This window comes from Gopherus flavomarginatus, chromosome 4 (genome assembly GCF_025201925.1).
Source record: "Gopherus flavomarginatus isolate rGopFla2 chromosome 4, rGopFla2.mat.asm, whole genome shotgun sequence".
NCBI lineage: Eukaryota > Metazoa > Chordata > Testudines > Testudinidae > Gopherus > Gopherus flavomarginatus.
Window position 1 is genome coordinate 186,354,856 of NC_066620.1, and position 20,120 is coordinate 186,374,975.

A 20,120-nucleotide genomic window follows, 5' to 3' on the forward strand; every position below is an offset into this window, starting at 1 on the left:
GAACATGCAGTAAGAAATATTAAAGCTTCAGTAGACAGAGAACTGTCAAATGCACAACGTAAACAAACTGGAAAAAATTTCCAATTTCCTTCAGTTACAGGAACTTGAATCTTAGCCCTGGTCTACACTGGGTGTGTGTGTGTGTGTGTGTGGGGGGAATTGATCTAAGTTACGTAGCTTAGACGTACTTAGAACTATTTACCGCGATGTCTTCACTGCAGTGAGTCGACTGCAGCTGTTCCCCTGTTGACTCCGCCTGCGCTTCTCGTAGCAGTGGAGTACAGGAGTAGACGGGAGCGCGCTCGGGGATTGATTTATCGTTTCTAGACTAGATGCAATAAATCGATCCCCGCTGGATTGATTGCTGCCTACCGATCTGGTGGTAGTGTAGACATACACTCAGATGTTTCTTATACCAATAGTAAATAAAACAATTTTCACACGGAAGTGGTTTTTGTTTTTTTTTAAAGATTGATGTCCCCTTAACTGAAATTAGTAAAGTACCTTGATCAGGTAAAATGATATATGTGAACATAATTAATTCCCTGGTTTATTTTTTGTACACAGTTGCTCCAATACAGTATTTAAGTATGGAAAAAGTTAAATTTCAAAAGAACAGAATTAAAACCAGAATGACCACGTGTTGAAATAAATATGCTGATAGACAGCAAGTTTCTCAAAACACTGATCTCTAGATGTACTAAAGAAGCATCAAATAGGTTCAGAAATAAAAATAAATTAGTTTGGGAAGTAGCCTCACATTATTAGTAGTGGGAACTCCATTCTTCGTCATATAAAACTAGATTGGGCTCAGGACTTTATTTCTTAAGTATACGGAAATCTTCTGCACTGGCAGGAAGATGGACAAGAAGGTCTCTTTTTAACCTGAAATTTCTGTGATTAGTGCAGCAATTGTATTGCTGTAGAACTAGCAATATTTGTTGTAAATTATTACTGTTTTTTTGTTTTTTTTTTTAAGAAAATCAGAGTTCTATTTAGTGCAGTTATTTCTAGCAAGAGGCAAGTAGAAGTGCTCATTTACAGAAGCTGGCTGGGAGCAAGAAAATGATTCATTTGGCCAGCCTAGAAGATCTGAGCTAAAATAAATAAATTGTAAAGTAAACAACCTTGCAATAGTGAAATTTTAGTACATGATTCAAAACAAGACACATCAGTTATGAGAATAAAAGGACCCTGTCATAAAAACTATATAGCTACCTTTCTTCCAGTTCAAAGAATTGATTTAGCATTTTAAATTAGTGAACATGAATGCCAGAGGATGTAACATCAGAAGCCATTTTAAGTTTCATTGTTTCTGACACAGTGTTGGAGGAGTCCAAAGAGAAATTGAATGAAAGGAAAATTGAGAGCATGTTGGTGCATGTATCTATGTGTGTAGATGTAGCCTGTGCATATTTTTAAAAATAGAAATACAGAATTGAAGTTGAAATGTACAAAAAAGCTGGAGCTTTCTATAAAATGATTAGCATGTGCTGAAAACTGCAGATAGGAGGAAAAGAGTATAGGAAGAACCATACTAAATAAAGAGAGCTAATATTTTTAACATAAGAAAAGATAAACAAATACAAGCTCCCATTTAAAATGATAAAGGGCCTGATTCGTCAACATGTTGTTTCAGTTTTACATTAGAATAATTCCTCTGAAATCACTGGAGTAAAGTAGAGGTGAATCAGGCCTAGGGTGCAGTAGTTAAACAAACAAACAAACAAACAAAAAGACCAAAAATAATAAGGAAAGTATTGTAAAAGTGACTGAATTGCTGTGTTTGATGTGCATAGTGTTTTTTTTTAATTTTTGTTTTTTTGCAATCACTGTTAATCAGTCTGTAGGTATACATAACCAGCAGGGTTTCAGCATAATCTGAACATTATACATGTTCCTCAAAGGACAAAACATGACATATATATGTTATCATGACAGTTTGGCATGCATCTTGTTAAAAACAGTATTTTTATTTCAAGTGTATATGATAAACACAAACATAAAGCACCATTGATGTGCTGTATATGTTATGCCAGGGGTAGGCAACCTATGGCACATGTGCCGAAGGCGGCATGCTAGCTGATTTTCAGTGGCACTCACACTGCCCAGGACCTGGCCACTGGTCCAGGGGGGCTCTGCATTTCAATTTAATTTTAAATGAAGCTTCTTAAACATTTTGAAACCTTATTTACTTTACATACAACAACGGTTTAATTATGTTATAGACTTATAGAAAGAGACCTTCTAAAAAGGTTAAAATATATTACTGGCACGCGAAACCATAAATTAGAGTGAATAAATGAAGACTAGGCATACCACTTCTGAAAGGTTGCCGACCCCTGTGTTATGCCATAAATCCTTTCAATTCCATACAATTCCAACTTTTTATTTTTTGATGGTGAGGAATGAAAATGGGATACTGAATCCAGGCTGCATTCATATTTTTCATTCTGCTGTGTAGATTTGGACTGGATTATCCAGGAGAGAGGTAGCAGAGCCACATCAACAAATACAATGTCTTCTCAGAATGATTTTAACTTGTTTCACTCACTGAAGTTCTCTAGGCATGTGGAGATAGGCAGTCCGTAACCTCAGTGTTTACCTACCACTGTAAGGAGAATGATACAAATACCTAGATGTATAGAACCTGTAAAATGGGCATATACTCATTATGACTGCTGAGTGTGCACTAAGCAAGCAGTGTGGTGTTAAGATTTCACTTTGACTAGTGTTTGGTCAAAATCTAAGTTTGTAAACCTTCAAAGCATGCTTCAAAGACTTTTCCTGACTTCATGAGCTGAGTGAGTCCCACATGTGGTGACCAGACAGCAAGTGTGAAAAATTGGGATGGGGTTAAGGGTAATAGGCACCTATATAACACAAAGCCCCAAATATCGGGACTGTTTCTATAAAATCGGGACATCTGGTCACCCCAGTCTCACATAATAAGTTCCCTTTTGAACGTCGCTGTTGATTTTCATTCCTGTACTCAGTATTTTTAAATAATTAGAAATGACCTCAGAGACTGGCTGGTATGTGTTGTTTGATTTTTAAATTAAATAAAAACGATTAACAGTAGGATAACTGTAAGCAGTGGATCAGATTCATTGATGCAGTTTCATTAGTCAATTGACTTAAGCCAGGATGAATTTGGTATAAAATTTTTGTGGAAGATCTCATGGTAGCCTGATCTTGGTTTGAGAGTACATATATAATAAAACATGTGGTTTGTAATACTGTTCTTCAGTGATATCTGTGGGTACTTAATCGCTTCTGAAAACCAGACCCCAAATCTCCACACTTTCAACATGTTTTGCTTCATTTTCATGAACACAAGTTCTGCTTCTGTATCCCTGAAAAACTGCAGGCTTTACTTTTTCACTATATTTCACCTTCAGTTTTGCAGGCAGTAGGTTTGCTGCCTTCGTTTCTTCCTTTGAAAGACATTTGTTATAGGTATTGGAGAATCGTGAATATGATTTTAATGTGAATTTTATGTTGTCATGGTGAAAGCCTTGTATAGTAATAAACAGTGAAAGACCAAGTTATTGTATTGTTGAAATATTTGCTCTCTTTTGTTCAGCTCAGCAGTCAGAAAGTTCCTGTGGTCAGAAGTGCAATTAATAAACTAAATTATCTTGGAAAACCAAAATTAATTGTCATTTTAAATCTTATTGCTAGAGAAATGACATTGTTTGGTTCTTCATCAGCATCAAAGTATAAGGTATATTGAAAATGTTTCTATCATCTTTAATAATGATTTAACATAGGAAGAATAGCTTTACGATGTAAACATTTTCAGGTCTTTTGGAATATTAAACTTTATAGTAACACTAGATGAAAACTGGCTTAACTATGGTGTTGGTCACCAATGGAAAAGGGAAGGAAGGAAAGTCTCTGTGGCAAGGAGCAGCAAAACAGAGGTGCTGATGGATTTTAAAAAAGTTTTTATTTAATCATTACAAATTATAGTTAGCCAAGATGGTAATGAATAGGATATTAACATTTTCCCCAATATATAACTCAGCCAATGGCTGTTTTGTAACTTGCATTTAATGTTTATTCATATTTTTCATTTTTAGGCTCTCGATGTTGACCGAACAGTTCTTTATAAAATGAAGAAATCAGTGAAAGCTATAAATGTATCTGGGCTGGGTAAGTACATTATAATTCTGTATGGTCAGTTTCTCTGAAAACAGCTTTGCATTTGAAGCAAGAAGGCTTAAACACTGATGATCTGTTTACTGAATTGGGAACTTCTAATACAAGCAGTATTCTAGACAGTGATCCTGCCCTGGCAGTGAGAGAACTAGAGTATTTAATGTTTTGGATTTTTTTTTCCTCTTAGCTCTAATTGATGTGCACTGCAGAATGAGAACAAAGCCAATGAACTACAGTCTTCTATTGCTGGTGACCTATGAAACAAAAATCTTTTCACCTGTCAAGGAAGATAAAAATACAAAGAAATATTTGTGTATGCATTGTAAATACATATTTATAAAAATAATTTGATATATGAATATATTTATTTAAAAATGCACCCACAAATATTTACTTGTATTTTTATCTTCCTTGACAGATAATGAGAATTTTCCTTTTTTATAACAAAATGAATTAATAAGCTTTATAATATAAACATAGAAACATAGGGCTGGAAGGGACCTCAAGTCCAGACCTCATGCTGAGGCAGTACAAATCTACCCCTAGACCATCCCTGAGAAGTGTTAGTCTAACCAGTTACCCATCCCCTCAGTCTTCATTTCTCATGACTAAACATGCACAGTTTTTCTTAACCTTCCTTAAAGGTCAGGTTTTCCAAGTCTTTTATCCTTTCTATTGCTCTTCTCTGGACTCCCTCCAATTTTTCCACATCTTTCCTAAAACGTGATGCCCAGAACTGGACACAGTACTCCTGCTCAGGCCTCAGCAGTGCTGAGTAGAGCGGGACAGTACTTGATGTCTCTGTCTTACAACACTTTTGTTAATACGCTGCAGAATATTAGACTTTTTTGCAACTGCATCCCACTGTTGCCTCCTATTCAGTTTGTGCTCCACTATAACCCCCAGTTCCTTTTCTGCAGTATAACTGCCTAGCCAGTTAGTCCCCATTTTATAATTGTGCATTTGTTTTTCTTCTTCCTAAGGGTAGTAATTTGCACTTGTCTTTACTGAATTTTTTAGTCTTGTTGATTTCAAACCAATTCTCCAGTGTATCAAGGTCCTTTTGAATTCTAGTTCATCCTCCAAAGTGCTTGTGACCCCTGCTAGCTTAATGTCATCCTATAAGCATACTCTACACTGTGTTATCCAAGTCATTAATGAAAATGTTGAATAGTACCAGTCCAGGACAGACCCCTGTGTGACCCCACTAGATATGTCCTCCCTGTTTGACAGCGAACTATTGATAACTACTCTTCGAAAGAGAGTGAACAATGCACCCCCACCCTCAGCATCTGCAGTGACACTCAGCCTGCTTTATAAAAGCAGTAATGTTTATGATGGGGTGGATTTGTTTCAAATCAAATTGATTTAAGCCATGATTTAAATCAAATTGATTTAAGTGTTGTAAACAAGACACGAGAAGTCATTCTTCCGCTCTACTCTGTGTTGGTTAGGCCTCTACTGGAGTATTGAGTCCAGTTCTGGGCACCGCATTTCAAGAAAGATGTGGAGAAATTGGAGAGGGTCCAGAGAAGAGCAACAAGAATGATTAAAGGTTTTGAGAACATGACCTGTGAAGGAAGGCTGAAAGAATTGGGTTTATTTAGTTTGGAAAAGAGAAGACTGAGAGGGGACATGATAGCAGTTTTCAGGTATCTAAAAGGGTGTCATCAGGAAGAGGGAGAAAACTTGTTCACCTTAGCCTCTAATGATAGAACAAGAAGCAATGGGCTTAAACAGCAGCAAGGGAGATTTAGGTTGGACATTAGGAAAAAGTTCCTAACTGTCAGGGTAGTTAAACACTGGAATAAATTGCCTAGGAAGGTTGTGGAATCTCCATCTCTGGAGATATTTAAGGGTAGGTTTGATAAATGTCTATCCGGGATGGTCTAGACAGTATTTGGTCCTGCCATGAGGGCAAGGGACTGGACTCGATGACCTCTCGAGGTCCCTTCCAGTCCTAGAGTCTGAGTCTATAAGTCACTAGTCAGGAAGACTCGATTTAATCATGGATTTCAACATAAAAGTGCATTTTTGTTGATTGTTACAACCTTAATACATATTCTTCACAACTCAGAGATAGATGTAAGTTTCATTTTTTAGCAGGTACACACTATACATTTTTAAAGGGATTTATTTTGAAAACGTTTCAGATTAGTTTTACAGCTATATCAGGAAATTAATGATTAGTTATTTCATTTACCAAAGGTAATTAAAACAGATATTTATGAAGTCACTGGGAGGTGAACTATCTCCAATTCAACAGCGTTAATTATTAATATTTGAAGGATTTTCTTGCCATGCTGTAATAAGAGGAGAACATCACCAGACAGACATTTAAATTGTTTTATTTAACTAAAACAACAACGTTATATATTATGGATTTTTATCTTCAATGGCAAACGTATAATATTTTAACAGAACAAGCATATGATTTTTTAAATTTAGTTAAACATCCACATTTTTTAAATTCAGGTTTGTTTTTGTTAAAATTGTTTTTAACTAAAATAATTAAATGAATTTTTTTTTAAAGAAACCAAAAATTAAATTGACTATGTCAGCCAGGTCATTATCAGAAACTTAAAATATTGGCTTCTGCAGCTAACTGAGTCATCTTCACCTTTATTTTCCTGTTTGTTCGTAATCTGGAAAAGAAAAACAAGCTTTCCTACTTTTTCAGGTTCCAAACGATTTCTCAATTTGGAATGAATTAGTCCAAAGGAAGAAAATATTCTTTCTATGCTGGCAAAAGACGCTACTGCTGTTAAAAGTGAGATTATCACTTCAGCAGTCTCCGAATCCAAGTGCTTAAGTGACTTCTACAAGTTCACTGGTGTGACTTTCTTTAAAACATCATCAGCAAACATATATTTCTTGAATGGTTCACCCTTAGCTCTGAAGTTTATTATAGTTAGCATTATGGAGGGATGCTTGCTGGATGTCCATGTCATAGCCATCTCTTCTTCTTCAGCAGTTAAGGTTTGACCCTGGTACCGAGTATTGAGAATATTTGCAAGAAAATGACCTGGAGATAGTGCTTGTCCCATTTGTTTTTTTTTAATGCTTGTAATTTTAACTCTGTCATTGCATGTTTCTCTTTTTAAGATGTCACTCAGTTCCTTCCAAATTTCAACAGTGTCAGCAATAAAACAGCAATTTCCCTGCATTTTGTTCAAGGCTACAGAAATAGGCTTCAGGGTACTCAGCATGTGTTCAACATTTCTCTTAAGCTCAGTGTTAAGAACTTTGGCTGTGACGGTGCCATCTATTTTTTTTTCTTGATTTTGTTCACAAACTGTCATCTGATTAGTCCAGTTCTTGATACAGTGCTCCAAACAGTCCACTACTGAGTTCCATCACACCTCTTGTGGGAGAGTTAGCTTGGTTCCTCCCACTTTTTTCAGAGCAGCTGCTGCAAAGTGGTTGTTATGGAACTGTTTTGCAATTTCAACAACAGTAGCCTTTGTTTCTGGACCACTGAAGTCTTTGGCTAGGAGGTGCATCAAATGAGCACTGCAACCGTGTGCTATTAGCTTGGGACTCTCTTCTAAATAATTTCTTCTCATCTTGGATACATTTGCAGTATTGTCTGTGACCAAGCTGCATACTAGACAATTGAATTTTTTTTCACAGTTTGTTATAGCTTTTAGTGCTACTCCTTGTTAAGTATTCTGCTGTGTGTACATTTTCTGATGTATCAATTGTTTTTGTAAGGAAGACATTCCCTTTTTCTGTTGTCACACAAGCACATATAACAGGATCATTGTGGACATTGCTCCACCCATCAAGACTCAAGTTAACAATTTTACCTTCTAGAGCTTTTGCACATTGCCAATTTCTTTTTCATACACGTTATCCAGCAATTTGCCTGCAACATCTGCTCTGTTGGGTGGAATGTATCCTGTCTTAATGACTGAAGCATGTTAATGAAGTGTGGGTTCTCAATCATACAGAAAGGAGAGTTTGTTGCATAAACAAACCAGGCAATTTTTTCATCAATTACCTCTTTTTGTAATCTGCTGGTTCTTGTCACAAACTTATCTATGGTGGTTTCTGGATGAAGGAAATTTTTTTTTCCTTTTGCTACAGGTAATATACTGTGGCTATGTGACATACATGATGTGAGTGAAACACTTATCATGGGCAGATTACTTTGAAACTATAGAAAATGATGGTGATCTTGAAGGTGGATAATCTTCAGAATCCTGAATGTTGAGGATTGATTCTCCTGAACAAAATAAGTCAATGCAGTTATTTAATTATTATTACCTCACTGCTCATTTAGTATTACTCATTGCATTCACTGACACTCTGTACTACTTTAAAGGTAAAATTGTAAAAGTAAGATCTGCCTATTTCAGCTATTTATTTTTTATCACAACTGCATCTAAAATGATAGGTACTATCTAAAACGATAGAGTAACTACTATTTTTTTGCTCAAACATGAGAATTCAAGAATAGTCCAGAAGGTAGACAGTCCTTACAAAAGAAGTATGAAATAAAAAAAAGTTTGCCATCCTGAAGATCCTGCATGTTCAGAAATGTTCCTTTCGTCATCTTCAACACAGCTTCCTCCTGAGAAGGAACAAGTTTCAGTTGTTTCATTCGGGCAACCAGGCCTTGCATTTCTTTGTTGCACTGTTTGCATTTTGCACACATGCCTGTCTTACCAACAGGTAGAGGAACTTCATTAAAATATTCCCAAACTGGATCTCTTTTATGGCCTGCTGCCATTATAGGTTTTCCCTTCTAGTGATAGAATGGTAGGGTAAATCTGAAATCAGTGAAGGCTACACTCAGAAAGACCTCAAGACTTCTGGAATATGCTGCTCAAACAGTTTCACTTTTGTTTCTACTGCCTGTCCCTCCCTTCTCACATTAATTTTTCGTCTTGTCCAGATCTATTCTGCCCCCAACAATCTTATATTCATTGAACTTTTTGAAACTTTGCACTTTTATAGAGGTAAGGGATTGACTGTGTACACAAATTTGCAGAGGGACAGTAGAGTTGAAGTCTCTTAATTCTCATCTCTATATTTTATTTATTTATTTATTTAACAAAATTTTTGCTGTTAACAAGCATATTCTCTCTGGAGACACAAATTCACAGTTTGAGAACTGCAAAATTAAACATCTCTGATGGGATCTTCTAGAGCGGGGTTGGCAACCTATGGCACGTGTGCCAAAGGCGGCACATGAGCTGATTTTCAGTGTCACTCACACTGCCCTGGTCCTGGCCACCGGTCCCGGCGCTCTGCATTTTAATTTAATTTTAAATGAAGCTTCTTAAACATTTTAAAAATCTTATTTACTTTACATACAACAATAGTTTAGTTATATATTATAGACTTATAAAAAGAGACCTTCTAAAAACTTTAAAATGTATTACTGGCACGCGAAACCTTAAGTCAGAGTGAATAAATGAAGACTCGGCACACCACTTCTGAAAGGTTGCCAACCCCTATTTTAGAGTAAGCACTGAGTCCCATTGAGTAGATAGAAAGAGTAAACTAAATAATCTATACAGAAGCCCCTGGAGCCTCATAAAATTGGATCCCTAATCCATGAACTATTGGAAATCATTTACACAACTTTTCTTAAACATTACATGAATATATTGTCTCATACTATAGAATTAGAATTTATAATCCCTATTCCATGATGAGATATCTTTGAGCTATAATGTATCTTAATTAAAACTATCTTTAGGTAGGTTTTTTCCTCAAAAAGCATTTTATCAAAAAAATCTGATTTTAAATAAAAACAATTCTGATTTTTTTTTAAATCAATAATTTTTATCCACTCTGGTTTATGAGATATCTGGTACACAGCATAAAAAGTCCTTGATTAGTAGAGAGAAAAGAAAATGACAGCATGATCCATTTTGGCTACCCAGAGTCCCAGCCAAGTACTTAAATTACCATAGCCCCTTATCATTATCAGGGCACTGTTGTACTTGGCAATGTACAGACACCTATAAAGAAACAGCTCTGATGTGAAGAGCTCATTGTTCATGAAGAATGATTTATGAACGGTGATGGGAGAGGAATATAGTCTAATGAATATAATATTTATTATAAGTGGGGCTGGTAGCACCATCTGTTATTAAGGTTGCCCAGCACTTCCCATTATTAGACCTCATTTTCAATTACTTGTTATGGCCAAATTTGAACAGTTTGGGATGAAATTTTCTATGCTGGTGTCTGCTTCAAGATGAATGTTTTGGGGGGGGGGGTTAAATTTTTGAACACTTTCCATTATAAGATTCTTTTGCATCTTTTTGAGAAGTTTTAACATCTCCATTGTTTGCAGCAGGCCTTTGAAATCATCAGGGAGAAAGCCTTCGGCTAGAGATGTCTCTCTTCTTTGTCCCATGACATTCTGCTTGGGTTTGGCTACAAGATAAACTACTAAAATTGCTGTTTTCCTAATGTCCCTTATGTTCCTTAGGGAAATTTTGGGAATACGCCCAAATAATAACTGAACATGAACCTTCTTCTCTATGGCCAGGCTCATGCTGCTGTTACACTTCCCCTCCTCTTCCCTCCCCCATTCTGCACTTGGAACACCTGGGAGCATCTATAGTGGGGAGAGAGGAGGGAAACTTCTCCTCCAAACCACACTGCTCTTGGGACCTGGCATCCCTAATTCTGGGGCACTACATGGGGCATAAGCCCCTCACTTTCCAGGGGAATGGGGAAGGAGAAGAAAGAGAACCAGCCATACATCTGGAGCCATCCACAGTGCCAGCCCCTTGTTCTCCTCCCTACCTTGGATAGTGACCTTCTCTTGCTGACAGCTAATATACTTTGCTTAAGTGTTAGAAGTCTGAACCTTCAGCACTGCAGCACAAGATTCAAACCTTGCTGATGTTGCATGTTGGGTAGATATGTACAGTTTGACTTAATAGAATTTATTTTTATCTCTTTTTTAAAAAACAAGGCAATTGCATACAAAATAACATAGTTTTGTTAATAACGTTGCAAATTAAAGCACTGGAAACTTAGGAAATGCCTGAGTTAATGTTGTCTGTGCGACCTTAATCCAGCCCTCTTGTATGTGTGCATTATGCTGCACACTTCAATTACATGACTGCTTACTGTTTTTTCCCACAGGACCTATTCCTCATTCAGTATACTGGATAGATGCACAAGAGGGCAAAATTAAGGCTGCAGTGGCAACTGTAAATCAGGCACTTCCTAATTTTAGAGTGCTTGACTTTGCAACCTAAATAATGTTCTTTAACATAGTTTATTTTGTATGTATAAAATATAAAGTACTAGCTTCATCATTTTAAAAGGAGGTGATAGAATAGTTCAGCTCAGAATCTTCAGTTTTTAAAAGTTGTACACTACTATCCAGTCAACTTAGCATCACTTAGATATGTTTTTAATACATTCAGGTAGGTTAGGCTCAAACTTTGTAATAGGCTAAATACTGAGAAAGCCAATAAGTGTGCATGAGACACAGATAAGTAGTATACCTATCCAGTTAGTAGACCGGATACTAAATTAGTGTGTTCTTGTGTTTCATTTAAAGAATGTCAAGCTTTCTGTTTTGGATAATATGTATGTATGCCTTCAGTGTTTGAGGAATGAACATGCTTGTGTAAGTGAATCACATAATATGTGTTTTGTTCTTCATTTCATTAATCAGAAAGTTCACAAAGAGATAAAAACCCTGGAAATAAAATTATCTCCCAGGAAACAGAGTGGGATTTCTCTGGTGGGGAAAATCATTGCGCTTTATACAGATCTAGAGTAAGACACATGCCAGTGTTTTTAATCAAAGAACACAAACTAAATTTACCATTGAAGAATTATTTTGGTGCATAATGTAACACACTTGATTTTTTAAAGAAGTGTTTACTAATTTTGAATGCGTCAAGTTGACATGTAAAATAAGTTAATAAAGAGATTGTTCTTCTGAAAGTTCTGGAGTTTTGTTTTAGCCAGTTGTAACTTTCAGTAATTTGTTTATGTAGCTATTGGAGTTAATTTTGTGTTTGCTCTTTTGAAGCTCATGTGGAAAACGAAGAACAGTACACTCAAGCATTGGAGAAATTTGGAGGCAACTGTGTCTGTAGGGATGATCCAGATTTGGGAACAGCGTTTTTAAAATTTTCTGTGTTTACAAAGGAGTTAACTGCTCTCTTCAAAAATTTGGTAAGAAATGGTCTAGAATAAAACGTTATGATTGGAACTGTGCTAGGAAGAATTATACGTATAGATGGTTCAGGTATATTTAGTTCACAAATAAAACAATTGGTCCTCTTGAAGAAAATTCAGTGTGTTGGAGATCAGTATTTCTGACCTCCCTGAGAATGTCTGTAATCTTTGACTTGAACCAGTATGCCATATCTTCACCTTTGCCTCCTTCAGATCCATAATTGAAACATGCTTCTGTCATGGTCTAATTCCCCACTCTGAACCTTAGCGTCCAAAAGATGGGGTACCAGCATGAATTCCTCTAAGCTCGAGTATCAGCTTAGTATTTGTAGCGCTGCCACCAACCAGGAATTCCAGTGCCTGGTACACTCTGGTCCCCCCAAAACCTTGCCTGGGAACCCCCAAGACCCAGACCTTCTGGATCTTAACACAAGGAAAGTAAACCCTTTCCCTCACCGTTGCCTCTCCCAGGCTTCCCCTCCCTGGGTTACCCTGGAAGATCACTGTGATTCAAACTCCTTGAATCTTAAAACAGAGAGGAAAATCCACCTTCTGCCCTCCTTCTCTCTCCCCCTCCCAGACTCTCCCTGAGAGAGAAAGTAATTCTAACACAGAGAGAAAATTAACCTTTCTCTCCCCCTTCCCTCCTTTCTCCCCACCAATTCCCTGAGAGTCTCACACCAGAAAAAAAAAACAATCAGGTTCTTAAACAAGAAAAGCTTTTAATTAAAGAAAGAAAAAACAGTAAAAATTATCTTTGTAAATTTAAGATGGAATATGTTAGAGGGTCTTTCAGCTATAGACACTGGGAATACCCTCCCAGCCTAAGTATACAAGTACAAATTAAAATCCTTTCAGCAAAATACAAATTTGAACTCCTCCCAGCCAAATACACATTTGCAAATAAAGAAAACAAACATAAGCCTAACTCGCCTTATCACCTAGTACTTACTATTTTGAATCTATAAGAACCTGTATCAGGGAGACTGGAGAGAAACCTGGTTGCATGTCTGGTCACTCTCAGAACCCAGAGAGAACAACAACCAAAAACTAACAGCACGCACAAAAACTTCTCTCCCTCAAGATTTGAAAGTATCCTGTCCCCTGATTGGTCTTCTGGTCAGGTGACAGCCAGGCTCACTGATCTTGTTAACCCTTTACAGGCAAAAGAGATATGACGTACTTCTGTTCTATTAACTCTTACTTATCTGTTTATGACAGCTTCTTTGACTCCTATGAATCTTAGTGCTTTCCTCAAGGAAGTGGAAATAATCCCTATTAAATGACAACAGCAAAGAAAGCTATTAAAACTGTTAAACTAACAAAATATGACCCACTGCTTGTTCACTCTGTTTTTACCTTCCTTTTACATATTGCCTTTGCATTATGTAATTGGATTGTTAAGCTTTTGGAGAACAGATGATTTTCTTACTTGCATGTAAAAAGCCGACCCCATTTTTGACACTCTGCAGATTATAAATAATATATAGGGTTCAATTCTGCAAATGCTGAGCACATCAAGTGTTACTGAAGTCAGTAGGAGTTGCGGGCACTCTGTGCCTTGCAATGTCAGGGCCATATTGTATGTGTTCTACATGCACAGCGCGAACATGGGAATATAAAAAGTTAAATTGCAAGAGGCGGATTCTTTGCCTGCTCTTTTGCGTTGTGTTACTCAGAAGGCACAATCAGGGAATGAAAGCTGGCTGTATTCCCCTAGGATGGGTGAGTCCCAAGCTCTCATAGAGCCAGCTAGAGCTAACTTTTATGCTACCTTCCTTGGGGGGCAGGAAGGCGGAATGGCCAGTGTGTGATGTGCTTCAGCTGTGCTCAGCTGGCAGTGGTCTTTTGGGGACTGATGCCAGCTGATGTTATTTAGAGGAGCCTCCAAGCCATAACTGGCTCCCTGATGCTGTCCCCTCCCTGCCTCACTGAGCACAATCTTGGTGAGACAGAGAATGAAGCCCTGAATGTATTAGCACCGAAATATATTTCACATTGAATTTGGATATCTCTAGATGTGGGGTATGATGTTCTGATATTAAGGACCGGTTTTGCCACCCTGTCATAAACAAGGGGGGGAGTCTCTCTGTGTAGTTTCACAGAGCTTGTGTCTGTGTATCTCTCCAGGAGCACTTGGAGGGGGGAAGGGAAAAAGGATTATTTCCCTTTGTTGTGAGACTCAAGGGATTTGGGTCTTGGGGTCCCAGGGAAGGTTTTTCAGGGGGACCAGAGTGCCCCAAAACACTCTAATTTTTTGGGTGGTGGCAGCAAGTACCAGGTCCAAGCTGGTAACTAAGCTTGGAGGTTTTCATGCTAACCCCCATATTTTGGACGCTAAGGTCCAAATCTGGGACTAAGGTTATGATACACCCTTACTCAAGCTAAGTTAGTCCCTTAGCATATGAGTACTCGCTGAAATTAGTAGACCTACTCAGTTTGAGTAAGGTGGCAGAATTGGCCATTTAAATGAGTACACTTATGCTGCCTACAGAAACACTGTACTATATCTCATTTTAACACAGTATGGTCAGTAAACTGTTTCTCCAGCTGAGTATAGTAATCTGTAACATGGGTTTCAGTTATTTTATCTGTATTAAGCAATGAATATTTTCACAAGCAATTGTGACTGAAAAAGTAGTGTCAGCTTTTATGTTCTTATTAAAATAGCAGTGGGGAAGCTGAAACTGAATCTGGTCTTAAAGATTATTTTTAATTCAAGCCAAATAAATGTGGACATTTTACGAAAAAAAGTAGCCACTGTTATTAATAAGAGAATTAATTACCAAAGTTACAGAATGTTGTGGGTTATGTGTAATAATAAGAATAATAGTGTAGCTTTTATATACTACTTTTCATCCAAAGGTCTGAGTCTCCTTTACAAAGGAAGTATCTGTACGCTGTGTGTGACCTGATCAGACTATTTTAAGGTCATTATGAGACTTGGTTGTAGGAGAGTAATTTCATAATCAGATTCATCTTCCTCTAAGCAAAACCAAAAGCAGCGTTTCTAGAACTTGTTGCTCTGTTCTGTCTTCTCACTGTAAGCAGTCTATTCTTCTTGCTTCGATTTATATAGATCAGAAATGCACGTCTTTCATTCTTCTCATTTTATGGTTCTAATTTTCCCTACTGGCTGAGTACCACCTATTTTCTCATATACAGAAACTTTGTGGCTCCTCCTCTTGTCTCATTATCATTATGTTATCTTATATCAAGGGAGACTCAGTGGGTTCCAACAGATAGGTCCACTCTCCCCTCTGCCTCCACTGCAGGTTGATGAGGGATGTGTCCCAATGGACAGCTCCTTTCTTTCTCCAGATGTGATCCACCCTTCTGAAGTTTAAAGTTGTTTGCTTCCTTCTGATTGCAAAACGAGAACTGAAGAAGGACAGACACCCAATATTATCTGAGTTTCAGATACCAGCAGGGAAAGTTTAAACTCTCCCTCCAAAAAACTGTTAAATGTCCAAGCATGAAAAAACACGCAAACTCTAAGGTTTTTTGAAAATCACTTATTTATAAACATGAACTTCTTGGAGAGTATTTCTTTAATTTTTCCAGCCAGAAATTCATACCGCTTGAATCAATTGTTCACCCTTCTGGAGGTATCCTACTTTGAAAATCACCTCCAAATTGCTTGGATACAAGTCGTTTTCTAAGTGGAGATTACAAGGGACTATCTCTAAGGAGTGTTGTAGTATTCTGAAGAGACTTTGGATTCTTCTTTATTATTATTTAATTATTGATATGTTTTATTTATACAATACAGCATCATAGCTGTGCATAATGTACATTTCATGTTTCTTTATACTGTTGTAAACTATACTGACCTGAATGTTTTACACACCTGGAATGTCAGATTGAAGTCCTTTTAGTACATCCTTCCTCCATGCATGGTTCCTCTTCCCCCCCAGAAAAATATCCTTTTAGTCTCTCTCCTCACTCACTGAATTATGTACAGTACAAAGAGATTTTGAAGCATTTTGCATCAAAAAGGAATGTATTGACATTAACTTGGCACCCATTGTATTTCAGTTGTAAAGAGATTTTTCTTTTATACCATACAAGCTGCTGCTGCAAGCCTTCTTTTTAATCACTTTAGCTCCATAAGGCACTTTTAAAAAATTTCAGAAAAGATGCTAGCAGAATGAGTAGCGATATTCTGGGGAGAGAGAGGACGTGCCCAGACTGGAACAGATGACACAGCTATTTAAACTAGTGTAACGTGAGGCCTAGTGCTAAGCTTCACCTGGTCATTTATTTAGGATTTTCTTGATTTTTTGATTGGAGAGCCATTGTATTCTGTCAGCTTAACATCTGGGATGCATTTTGGGGGCTGTAGTTCTAAAATGTTTGAATTAAAATGGGAGAGATTTCCTTTAAATTGTTCCTTCTTGTTGTACGAATCTCATTTAAAGATGGTCTGCTTTCACAGCTTTTAATTCTTTTTCTCTTCTGATGGAGAAGACTGGTGGCACTTTAAACACAAACAGATGTATTTGGGCATAAGTTTTCATGGGTAAAAAACCCACTTCTTCAGATGCCACCGGACTCCTTGTTGTTTCTGTGGATACAGACTAACATGGCTATCCCTGATACTTGATGTAGAAGGTTTTGCAAAGTACACACTTTGCCATCATGGCTTTAATCTTTTCATGGTCATATCCGAGCGTCTGTATTTTTAAACCCTGCACTGCCTCACATCAGAAACTCTGTTTCTGGTATCTTATGACTCAACTATAGAGTGGCCAAATTGAAGTTCAAGCCTTGGTATAGCTTTGATTGGGAGCAAATGAATTACGTGTGTATCTGGCTGGATTCCTGTTGTATGTGCATTTTAAAATAGCTACTGAAGCTATAAGACTATATTTTTTGGAGAACTCAATTTTCAGGTGCTTTGGTTCTTAATGTTTGGAGACTAGCTGTAAAAGCTGTGGTGGCATTTCTAGAGGGGGACTGAATTACATACATTTACATTCTCCACTACATTGTTTTTTATCAGTTTCTTATAGATGTGCACCTTTTTCTCCAGTACAGAACCCAGATAATCATAGTAGAGCTCTGTCTACTGGCTTCTGTATTGTAACTCCAGTATACTGCTATAAAGTTTCCTTGAGCTTTCTCTAGGTCAGAAATGGTCTTTAAGAAGTCCACTTGATGTTTCCTTTGATTCTGATAACCCAGGTGTGGCATTTTTCAGAAAGGAACACTATTTTTCCTGGCATACACACTGTTGTTCCTTGGTGGTATTTTTCATTGATAGCTTGTTTGGCATTCATTTGGTTAGAATAGTAGCATCAACGGTGTGGTTAAGTCTGTGTATGGGATGTTTTTGACACAGTCACTTGTAATTTTAAGTACTTGGACTGTCTATATGATTAAGTGTCAGGTGGTATGGTATGAGTTTGAAAATCAGAAATATTAGGATAGGGAAAAGGCCGGTCAACCCAACATGCCTACTCTTTACATGTTTTTCTTTTAATCCGATTCTTTTTACTGTGCCATGGGGAAAAACCCTATAATTGCATATCTCCTTTGTCTGTTTCTCCCTAGAATAAAGATCTGATTTGTGCAGGTCTCTACCTTCTACTTTAGAAACAAAGTAGCTATTTAACAACTCTGTGCTGTGTTTTTCTTCTCTCTCTCCCCCTAGCCCCTCCCCGCCCTTCATTCCTCAATATACTCTCCCTTCTCGTAAGTATCCAGTGGCTTTTTTATCCTTAGTCTGTTGTTTGTTTATTAATTTTGTTTCTCTTTGTAAATTCAGTGCTCATAACAATTGCTGGATTACAAGCACTGGAATCTGAAATTTTCACTTTACAAAAAGTGTTGGGGAAGAGAGGAGAAGCTTCCATATGAGGAGTAATTTAAAAATGCTAGAGTTATTAATTTACAGAGGAGAAAAGTAAGGGTCAATGTTTTTGCTACATATTTTGGCTAACCAGGTGCTCCTGTTTACCTTTTCCATAATACAAAAGCAAGAGAGCACTCATTGAATTTAAAAGGTAACATGTTCAAAACTGATCAAAGGAAATGCTGTTGTACAGTGTGTATAATTAACCTCTGGGCTTGTCTACATCAGAAAGTTGCAGCGCTGGTGAGGGAGTTACAGCGCTGCAACTTAGGAGGTGTACACATCTGCAGGGCACCACCAGCGCTGCAACTCCCTGTTTGCAGCGCTGGCCGTACTCCCGTTTTGTCTCGGGTGTAGAGGATCCAGCGCTGGTGATCCAGCACTGGTAATCAAATATAGACACTTACCAGCGCTTTTCTTGACCTCCGTGGAATAAGCAGGTATCCCAGCATACCTGAGGAAGCCTCTCTGGTAATCAAGCTGGTCTCCTTCCCCGGTTTGCTCTCGCGTTCCCCGAACCCCGAGCAAGCAGGTCTCCTTCCCTGAGGTTTGCTGGGTGGTTCCGGGAACGCGAGAGCAAACTGGGAAAGGAGACCAGCTTCGCCGCGGTTTGCTCTCTCGTTCCCCGAACCCCGAGCAAGCAGGTCTCCTTCCCTGCGGTTTGCTAGGTGGTTCCGGGAACGCGAGAGCAAACCGGGAAAGGAGACCAGCTTCGCTGCGGTTTGCTCTCGCGTTCCCGGAACCACCCTGCAAACCGCAGGGAAGGAGACCTGCTTGTTCGGGGAACGCGAGAGCAAACCGCGGCGAAGCTGGTCTCCTTTCCCGGGTTTGCTCTCGCGTTCCCGGAACCACCCTGCAAACCGCAGGGAAGGAGACCTGCTTGTTCGGGGAACGCGAGAGCAAACCGCGGCGAAGCTGGTCTCCTTTCCCGGGTTTGCTCTCGCGTTCCCCGAACCACCCAGCAAACCGCAGGGAAGGAGACCTGCTTGCTCGGGGTTCGGGGAACGAGAGAGCAAACCGCGGCGAAGCTGGTCTCCTTTCCCGGTTTGCTCTCGCGTTCCCGGAACCACCCAGCAAACCTCAGGGAAGGAGACCTGCTTGCTCGGGGTTCGGGGAACGCGAGAGCAAACCGGGAAAGGAGACCAGCTTCGCCGCGGTTTGCTCTCGCGTTCCCCGAACCCCCCTTGAAGCCGCCCAACAGCGCTGCAGTGTGGCCACATCTAACACCACTTGCAGCGCTGGTTGCTGTAAGTGTGGCCACTCTGCAGCGCTGGCCCTATACAGCTGTACTAATACAGCTGTAACAACCAGCGCTGCAAAATTTTAGATGTAGACATGGCCTATGACACTTGCTGCCCTGCAAGATATTGAAACAAAGACCTTTTTTTTAAGTTCAGGTCTTGTACTTGTAATGTGCATAGCTTTACAGGTGTGAGTAGTCCGCTTAATGTTAACGGGACTGCTCACATATGTAAAGTTAAGCAGGTGTGTAAGTCTTTGCAGGTTTGGGTCTGATTCTCCACACTGTTAAAAATTCATGATTTCATTTACTTAAATGGAGTTACTGCTGATCTCACTGGTATATGGGGGGAGAGAACTTGCTAAAGAATCATATGACACTACACTGATGGGTGCTTTTAAAATGTGCATCATTATTCTTTGTTTGAAAGAGCAGCATGTCACGGTGTCAAGTGAGGTATGTGAATGTGATGAACTTTATTTTCAGCATCTCAACAAAATTTACTGAAGAAGTTGTAAGCACTAGTGAAAACAGAGAAATGATGCAAAAGGTCCTAGAGGAACCAGAAATTAACATTAAATTCAACTTGGAAAAAGCTGGACATCATTAATGATGAGTGTTCTGGGGGAGGAGGTTTATAATAGAGAGCAAGTTAAGACATGGTCTTGCAATGGGGTATGATAACAAAAA

General features: G+C 38.5%; 1 protein-coding gene across 2 annotated transcripts in view; it reads left to right on the forward strand.

The window, feature by feature from the left end:
* The window catches only part of ASAP2 (ArfGAP with SH3 domain, ankyrin repeat and PH domain 2), a 191,293-nt gene that overhangs the window by 25,263 nt on the left and 145,910 nt on the right, over nt 1-20,120 (forward strand). For both annotated transcript variants that reach the window (XM_050950703.1, XM_050950705.1), the window contains exons 2-3: nt 4,086-4,158; nt 12,185-12,330. In XM_050950703.1, coding sequence (XP_050806660.1) covers nt 4,086-4,158; nt 12,185-12,330 — 219 coding nt within the window. The remainder of the gene's footprint in view (nt 1-4,085; nt 4,159-12,184; nt 12,331-20,120) is intronic.